At 30.6% G+C, this 10,329-nt stretch overlaps 1 protein-coding gene across 1 annotated transcript; it reads right to left on the reverse strand.

Moving 5' to 3' along the window:
• Window positions 1–5,835: 5,835 nt before the first annotated feature.
• LOC143622077 (ras-related protein RABC1-like) lies at window positions 5,836–9,228 on the reverse strand. Its single transcript, XM_077093318.1, has 6 exons — window positions 9,090–9,228; window positions 8,221–8,289; window positions 8,024–8,089; window positions 7,723–7,844; window positions 7,128–7,256; window positions 5,836–6,100 (listed from the first exon to the last, which is right to left on the reverse strand). The coding sequence occupies exons 1-6, from the start codon at window positions 9,226–9,228 to the stop codon at window positions 5,990–5,992; spliced, it is 636 nt and encodes a 211-aa protein (XP_076949433.1). The 3' UTR covers window positions 5,836–5,989.
• Between the last annotated feature and the right edge of the window lie 1,101 nt (window positions 9,229–10,329).

Raw genomic sequence — 10,329 nt, forward strand, 5'->3', positions numbered from 1 at the left:
GAGGTGGGTGATGATGGAGGTTAGGGTTTTGCGAGTGAAAATGGATGAAGTTGACGGTTTATTAGTGGGGCCTATTTTATTTATTTAGTTATTTTTTTAATGCCACGTCATATCAGAAATGTCACATTAGTAAAAACATGTCATATCATAAAAAAAAACTAACGTGGTTAGGATTCGTTAGGTTTAGGAGTGACACGATAAAACAAGTTACAAGTTGAGAGTAATGAAAGACAAATTATTAATTGAAAATGTTATCAACAATGAGTGAAAGTCGAGAGTATTAAAAACCAATAAACCAAATTAAAAAAATAAAAAAATGGTCAAACTTGTTTACTCTTAACACCAATAAGAATAATTAAATGATACCTATATAAATATCATTAGAGTTGTACAATAAATGTGATATACAACTTTATACAAATATACAATATATGTAAATCAAAGGCAGCTTTATAAAATAAAAAGTTGTATAAATAAATATTGTTTGAATTTCAAATAATACTTGAAAGAATATTCTACTTTAAGATTCCACCTAGAATAATTAATAAGACTTAATCTTAACATGTAAAGGTTATGAAATAAACCAAGATCATACTGAAAAAGTCTTGACCTAACAAAACACGTATGGCATGGCTAGAGATTTTAAACAAATAAACAATACATAACCCATTTTTGTGTAAAACTTGATTGGATAAACCCAATATATGCAGCTCCCCATTATAAGGCAAAAAGAAAAGATAAAGACCTCACACAACGTTCACGTTTAAAAGATCAAATGAGATGGTGATTAGTCATCCATAATTGATTGGGTCGATCATGTAGATAGCCACACAAAGAGGTGTACAAAACCGGTTTTAAACCCAAACCGGACCGGTTTGGTTAACGGCTAGTCAAAACCGGTTTGAATCAAACCGGTTCGGTTTATAAACCGGTTTAGACACAAGATAGGCTGACCTGGTCACGTCGGTTCGGTTCAGTTTATAAACCGGTTTAACCAGTTTTAACCAGTTTTAGCTGATTTTAAACCGGTTTTTCTCTAATGGTTCGGTTTTAAAACCGGTTTGGTATATCTTAAGGGGAACCAGTCATGAAACTGACGGTTTGGGTCGGTTTGGGAACCGGTTTGGATGAAACCGGTTTTAAACCCAAACCGGTTCGGTTCGGTTTACCTAAAACCGGTCCAAAACTGGTTTTTTTGTACACCTCTAGCCACACAAGTTACAATCATATGTGGGCTATGAATAGAGAACTTGTGTATTCTTGTTCCTCACCCCTTTTGCTTTACAACTTATATATACATATAGAAGATCTCTTAATTCAAAGCACCCTTCAAACACTTTCATCTTTAAAAACTATAGCTAAAAGCTAAAATCATGTATTATTTATTATTCTTTAAATATAATTACCTTAAGTGATTTATAAATAAATGATAGGTTATAAACGATGACCCTTTATTCCATAAGTTTATACAATGACATATTATATACATAGGTGATTAAGACACAAAAGTAGAATATTTTTTGCAAATACAATAATGTTGACCATGTGTTTATTGGGTGTTTAACCCTGATGACACCATGCATAAACTTGTATTTACCTTATAATAATCAGTCGTCACTATTTTTTTATTACTTTCAACAATTATTTTATTTTACACCTGAAAAGTTCTGACGTAGGATACAGTACACATCTCTAATTTTTATAAATTAGCTAATTCGTTAAAAATCCATTTTTGCTCCCAATGCTAAGGATTTTTACTTTTTTAGAAACATAGAAATCAACGTTTACGGTTATACTAAACTAGGTTATAAACCCGTGTATTATACGGGTTTGAAAAATTAAATCTTATTTATTATTTTATTATATGATTTTGGTTCTTCAAGTTATAATAATCATATACAAAACACAAATCAAAACTCTTGAAAAATCACAAGAGCCGAAAATTTTAAACAAGCTGCTTCTAAGTATATCGTTGTGTTAGTTTCAATATATTTTGCTATTGACCAAACAACTTCAATAGTTTCTATCGGTAAAAATTATTTTTTCCAAAGGAGGATTCAAATTGAATAATAATATGAAATTATTAACCATCCATAACCAACAAAAAATAAACTTGTGTGGCTTAATTTATGTTTTTTTTTTCTAATTCATGCCTTAGGTTATAAAATTAGAAGCAAAGGCAACTGCATATTTGGTAATATCGGCAAAGAAAATGTAATACTAATAAAGTTATAGGCATTTTATCACAATTTTTTTTAGTTTCAAACATGTCATCTTACAAAACTTTTAATTTTAGACGCTCTTGACACATTTTACTCAACTCCAACATAAAAGAAGCTAAACAATTATGTGTAAAAGTAAAAACAAAAAAGTTGTAAAGAAAATATGTTTCGAATAAAAAAGTAATATTTTTCTTAAAATAGTCAATTTAGACCCAAACTTGTACTGACCAAACCGTTCTTGTGTGTTGCGCCAATTGACACGACCAATTCGTTTTGCCAGTTATAAAAGAACATAAGTAGCAAATTTAACCCGTTTACCCAAAAAGTCAAATACAAGTTAAACTTGCTCAAAATGTTCCAAGTCATACTAAAACTAGGTATGTTTCAAGTGAAACTTGCTGTGACCCATTATGTAAATCAGAGTAAAAAAACTGTTGGAAATGTTTTATATATAACAATAAGTATCTTACTGAAAATCAAACCATCATTCCTCCCATATATCAAACAATTTTGAGATAGTTGCATAGAAGATAGAACAAAAATAAATCATAATAATAAACAACCAACTAAAAAGAAGCAAATTAGTATTTTGAACACACTACTCATGATCTTACTTCTTACAATAATTTGTAGAAAATCAGTTTGCAACACCCATAATTACAATCATGTTCATATCATTTATAATAGTCAAGTATACTTTATGGTCTTAACTTGCAAGATTTGAAATAAAAAAAATGAGTGTTGTGACTATAGCTGACAACACAATGTCTAAATGGATATAAACATATCATCAAGGAAACAAAACTCACCATAACACCACTCTATTTTAGAGATCAAAACAACTCATTTTTTATATCAGCTTGATCCGAAACTCTAGTTGATGTAAGTTTGTGACAATGAATAAGCACAATGAATTTCACTATCAATTAACACATGACAAAAAAATGCGCATAATTATTAGATCTGAATGAAAGAGTACTGATATGCACCATCATCAATCTACTATTTTCTGTAAGAGCTAAATTATGTCACTTTAACAAAAGTTATCAATACATATAAAAAAGCTTATTATATAAAATTAATAGCAAAAAATAATCAAATGAGATGAACCATTTTCATATTGCTCAGAGTAAAGACGAATCGTGCACATTCTGAAACGGTCACTAATAAACTAAAAATATAAAACACAAATTTACACGCACTAAAACGAGTTTCAAAAGTTTTACATTTATTCTACTCCTTTTTACTTTATTTACTACTAAAAAAATTAGAGATATATCATTGATATGGAATATTTAAAATATTTATTAGTTGTTTTAATTAGACGGTTATGACTTTCAAACTTGAACAATAATGATGGCACTAGACAAAAAAAATGGGACATTTAGATACTATATGAAACAACAATGATTTTTGTTTATTATAATAATAGAAGTAAACAATAACAAATTATGTATGCATTCATTTAGTTTAAATCAACGGTTGTTTCCTTTATCACTTATAACATTAAGTCATGCCTTAGTAAACTCTAAACCAAATGCCTAATGATATCTGTTGCTTGTTCGTGCAATAGGTGAAGGTCGAGGATTTAAATCTCTTAGTAGACGGGTCAATTGGATACTTGGATTAAGAGTAGAATACTAGTTGTTAAAAAATGCTTTTGAAACTATTTAGACGAATTGTATCTGAATTGTGATAGGTTAAATAAAAATAGCATGAATAAAAGTAGCAAGACTATATTATTATTATTATTATTATTATTATTATTATTATTATTATTATTCATGTTGTTAAACAAGTAACATGCTAATAATAGTAGTAGCAATACTTTTATAACAAAACTATTAATAGTAACAAACTAGTATCGATAATAAAGATTATATTAATCATATAGAGATATAACAAGGGTATTATTATATTCATAAAACTAGCTTAAGATTCGTGTACTGTACGACTGAAAATTATAGTATTTAATAATTAAGCTAAATATAAAAAACAATAAATTTATCATACATTGTTAAGAAACAATCATTCTAAGATAGTGTTTAAAACAATTTAAGTATTTATTTGTTATTTTCATTCTTCAAATTAGTCTTTAATAGTTATTAATTATTAACAAATAAATAGTAATGAATGATTTTTGAGATTTAATTGGTTTTAAATTGTGAGGGATGACTTGGGATGACAAGTGAGAAAACATTATAGGTTTTTATTGGAGAGTAAGCATAGATTAGCAACAGGATTCAAAGTGAGAACAGGAAAATATTAAAGTAACATGAGCAGAAGAATAATAACGAAAGTACAAGGGTAAGCCAGAACCTTTTAGTTAAAAAAGAACCATGAATAATGAAAATCGGTATGCTTCTCAAGTTAAATGAATTTCTCTGACTTTTTTTATTAAAAAGATCAATTCAGGTTTTTTATGTAAACCTTTGATAAAAGTTAATTAAGACATCTTAAAATTCATATCAAAAAGTTGATTTTGGGTTAGAATCATATTTACGACAAACAAAAAAGGGTTTGTGAATTTGTCGTTCAAAAAGTGAAGTAGCATTTTATTTTATTTTTTAAACAAAAACCAAAACAAGAATAATAATAATAATTGAGAAATATTAATAAAAATTTTCAAATATATATTGGATTTAAATATACAGTTAGGAAAGCACATTCGAAGAATGTACCAATCGTGTGTCAGATTCCCTGGGAATGATGTCAACTGGAGAGAAATATGTCCACCACCAACCATCCTAACTAAAATGCCAAACACTTGTTTTAATAATAAACAAAATCATATTAAATGTTCTAAACAAAAGAGACAAATTACTTTAATATTAGTCATTACATAATTAGGTTTGTTTTCACTCTAATTTTAATAAATGAAATAATTCAGTTTAAGAAATAACTTAAAAATGATGCGTGTATAACTTTTATGATTTTCACAACATATATGTTATCCTAAAACCCTTTCCTAACTCATATGCAATAGGGGTGTGAAAAAAAAAATGAATATTACTTGAGTAACTAAATGGAATCGAAATAGTCGAACCTATTTAGACACTAAGTGCGTGGTTATCATTGTATTCTCAACACTAAGCGTCTGGTTATCATTGCATAAATAACCAATGTTTTCAGTTTGGTTATTGTTATGCTTATAGAAAAAACCAAACTAACCATACAAAGTTGACATTTTGAACCAACATTTATAAAAAAAATTATTAGAGATTTATATTAATAAAAAAAGAAAAACAAATTAGTTTTTGATTTGCTCCTTTATAAACTAAAATAATTGTTGCTATTTTCTTTGACCAAGGTATAACCAAGTACCAACTGATTTAATTCACTCACTTTCAAACCCAGCGGTTACCCAACTAAAATATTTTCCAATAACTCGGTTACTCAAAACCGTTCGTAACTGGAACCGAACTGTTAAGAAGATCTAAAACGAATATCGGCTAGTGGTTCGATTTAATTAAATAACAGAACCGAACCCACTCATACGGTTTGTCGGTATTTCGTAAGAGCTATGGCATGCAGGATTTAGTACCACTCCAGTAGTACCTCTCCGAAACAGTATTTCACATGCAAATGATCCAGTAAGGAAAACTAAATATATCAAAGTTAACCATCAATCCAGGATCTTTTCAAAGGTAATACAAGAAACATCCCACAATAAAAAATATACATTCATGATTTAGCATTTTGCATACAAAACCTTCAAACCTGAAATAAAAGTTTACATGAACACAAAAGGAGCTTGCAGAACCACTTCAGCAGCATGCACTGGTCGCATCATCCGAAACTGGAGGCTTTTGGCTAAATATGTTATTCCTTTTCACAACAGTTGACCCCTCAGAAGTCAGACTAGGTGTGTCCAAGATCTGCACATATTATCATTTATAAGTAAAACAATCACACTATTATTAATACCCATTTGATGTTGACTAAACAACTTCGTGTCCATCATTTGTGTCATTGACCAGAAAGCAACATCATAGAAAGAAACATAAGAAGCAAGCTGTCAAATAACCCCTTCAAAAGTAACATCACTGATTCGTTTATGTTCATTTTTATTCATTCGCTTACATATATATTTAAATTTAGGTACTATACTATTATTAGCAATAATATCATCATGAGTTAATCATATTATAGAATCTAGACTTGAAAAATCGGATAACGAAATGAACGAACGAATACACTCATAAAGAAACAGTAAAACACTCATTTTCTTAACGAACGAGCATGAACAAGGAAATCCGTCTACTTAAATTAAATGTTTGTGTCCGTTCGCTTGTTCAGTTAAAGTTAAACGAACAAACATGAACAAGGAAATTCGTCTACTTAAATATCCGTGTCCATTTGTTTGTCCGGTTAAAGTTAAATGAACGAACATGAATAAGCTTCATTCGGTACATTTACAAGCCTACACACATCCGAGAGAAAAAGTGCAATAATAGAAGAATAATAACCATAGTATAACTAAAAATAACAGCATTAGGAATTGTCAATAAGAATTATCCAATTAATACCAAACTTATAACAATTAAAACAAATCAGCAGAAGATTAACGATTAGAGGAGGTGGACGTATGCATTAAAGATATATTTTTTAAAGTTTCAACTCATCTGACCTGTTACCTTCTAGGTAGATATCTTGATTTGACCCATTTCAAATAAATGTGACCCATATCAAACTGTTCGAAAGTAAATGGGTCGAACCGAGCACGTCTACTTTCAACAAAAATAATTTTGACATCATTTGGCTGTCAATTAGGTTGCCTCAAAAGCAAAGGATGAATCTAACATTTGACATGTATCAGCATGCATGATTAATTATAGTCTCGATTTTATGTTAAATAATTTAATACTAACAATTAGAAGAAATATAAGCTTATAATTTATTTACCTTCAAAACAAGTTCCTCAAAGCATTGCTCCACATTGACACGGGTTTTTGCACTACATTCAATAAAAAGGCATCCATATTCCCTTGCAAAGTCGATTCCTTCTTTTTTTGTCACGACCCTATCATTTTCCTACAAAAAGATATAAATAAATTTGTGAATGTGGGTTCTATTTTTCTATGCAGTCAATATCGCTGATATATCAGTTTTCGGTCCCTTGGTAAAATATCGGTACCGATAATATCGGTGATATTGACCGATATATCACCGATATTCCCGGTATTAGTGTTGTACGTCATAATTATCAACTTTTAGTGTTCAATGTTAGTGTTTTAAGTCTTATATCAATTCATAATTGCTACGATTGTTAGTGTTTTGCAAGTTGCAAAAGGTTAACTTGTTCATGGTAGGAGAGTATACTGAATTACTAGTGTTAAAATGCTATATATATGAATTTTACATGATATTAAAATTACCGATATCCCACCGCGATAACTGATATATAAGATATCGTTCCTTGACCGATATCCGATATTTTCCTCATTTACTGCTTTCTATTTTTATAACACCTATTAGCCGAGATACAAATTACAATTACCTTATCTACTTTATTTCCAACAAGCATCTTGATGCAGTCTTGATTAGTTGAGTACAAATCAATTTCCTTTGCCCAAATATCAGATAAATTTGTGAATGTCTCTCTTCGTGTTACATCATAAACTGTGTCCATTTGTCAAAAAATTAATAATAATAATAATAATAATCAATGATATATGTAATGCATCAACTTAAAAGCATACAACTTGTACATAAATGAGATTATGAGGCACCATCAACCATTAAAGCTGGATAAAAAAGATTAAAGGGATACAAATATAAGAATGAAAGATTTTTCATACCCATTATAATTCCTTGTGCTCCTCTATAATATGAACTGGTTAGAGTTCTGAATCTTTCTTGTCCAGCTGCAAATTAAAAGTTAAAAACAACTTTAGACCATCACAAAGATCACAAGTAGGACAAGCTTTATAAAGATCTGAGAATGATATTGAATATATATTTGAATGTAAATCACATCAAACCAGAAAAATATTACCAGTATCCCATATAGCCAGCTTTAACTTCTTTCCACCGATCGTAACATGTTTTACCTTAAAATCTACCCCTGCAAAAGATTGAAAATAACGCGTGAATGTAGCTCTAATCACAAATCGTAAACAGTCCTAAAAAGGCATTATAAACTATAGATAAAAAGAAATACCAGAACAATAAAATTCTATGATAACAATTAACAAGCAAGCAAATCCAACAAATATGTGATTCTGCCAATGTATGCAACTGATATCAACTGTCAAGTAAAGGTTGTATCCTATGCAGTTAAAGCGGTCCAAAATCCAATAGCTGGCAATGGCTGGTATATGAGATATAGGTTATCGTGGTGGGATAGTGGTGATATCAATAATATAATATCATGCAATATATATATATATATAATATTAATAGTCAAAAACACAAAGTGTCAATATTTGAAACACAATCTAAACATAAGCAATGAAATCTTCCTCGGAGTCCACATCAACCAAGGAATCCAACCGTTCATCAAGATAGCGGTCGACAGTAGTTAGGTTACATCATATTAGTAGTGATTAGTCATCTCAGTTTTAATGAACTCACATTGATATTTTGTTTACAATACAAAGAGGGGTCCCTTTTATGAATGTAACTTGTGTGATATATGTATACAAAAACAAAAACAGAGATAGGTGCAGAAAATGTTAGGTTTTGTATGCAAAATTATCTCTACCGGCTATCAAATTGGCAGTTATCAGTGTGATTGTATGTATGTATGTATACGATTAGATTACAAAAGCAGCAGCATCATAAGTAAACCCTAGCAAGCAACAATAATACAGGAGGCAATAACATTGAAACAAATTAAAAATCATAAATAAATGGCCAAATTACCGATAGTAGGAGAGAGTTCTTCGAAGGTATCGGAAGTGAAACTGAGAAGAAGACTGCTTTTACCGACTCCTGAATCTCCAATCATCAGCAACTTGAACAAATACTCAAATTCCGGTCCCGAAGAAGAAGAAGAATCCATGGATCAAACCAAACCCTTGATAAACAATTGATTTAGTATCAGGAGTTTTACAAGAAAAGAGAGAGAGAGAGATTGAGATGATACCGAGCGACAATCAAGAAGCAGCAGCAAATAAATCAGAGATCTATAGAATCGTAAAGAGTGAACAAGTGATTACTAAGAGATTATTATAATAATATTTGAGAAAGAAAGGGGAAGAAGGTTGCGGAAAGTGGCCACTGAAATGCTACGTGCGCTCATTATGTAACACGGTGCCTACCAAATTTTATTGGGAAAATTCCTAAAATATGAGAACGCTAAAAATTGCCTTTGAAAATTTTTTAGAATTTGAATTTATCGGGAAAAGATAATAATTACTCAATCGAGCTAAAGTCAAAATTATTTTAAAATGTTAGAATTTTTTCTAAACTATTTTTCTCAAAATACATTCTCCCAAATCTTCTAGGAAAAAGAGTTTTTTTATAATTATACCCTGGCGCCGGAGTTAGAAGTAATAGTTTTAGAATCGAGATCGGAAGTTTAAGCCGGCGACGGACGCCTTCGGATTCCGGCCGGAGATTGTACTCTATCGGTTCGTACGAGTACGTGCTTACGACGGATACGAAGTTCAGTTCCGGTGGAATCAACTCAATGGAGTCACCGGAGAGAAGTTTCCGATAAGGATTCCGGTACGCTGGAGATTCAAGTATTGAACTTAACGGCGGAGATAGGCGGCGGCGGAGGAAGCGGACAGTTGGACTGGCTGCGTGATTATATAGACAGAGTATCGGTATCGATATCGTCATGGTCGCAGTCGTTTCGGAGCTCCGACAGGTTTTCGCTGGAAGTAGTCGCTGGAGTGAGGAGTATGATGGGAGGGTGTAATTGTAAAAAATCTCTTTTTCCTAGAATTTAAAAATATGGACGGAAAAGGTAGGAAACATAAAAAAACAGTTTTGGCAGACTGTATTTTAAGAAAATAGGTTTAGGAAAAATTTGTACTTTTGCTCCAATATTTCAAAATAATTTGGACTTTACCTTCAATATTTTCCCAAATTTGGTATGCTCCCTAACTTTTTTTAAAGATTTGGCCTGCTCACTCATAATTATTATCTTTTCTCA

The sequence above is a fragment of the Bidens hawaiensis genome, unplaced genomic scaffold, assembly GCF_021521415.1.
Source record: "Bidens hawaiensis isolate Kalapana, Puna unplaced genomic scaffold, B.hawaiensis_p1.1 tig00003022_1, whole genome shotgun sequence".
Lineage (NCBI taxonomy): Eukaryota > Viridiplantae > Streptophyta > Magnoliopsida > Asterales > Asteraceae > Bidens > Bidens hawaiensis.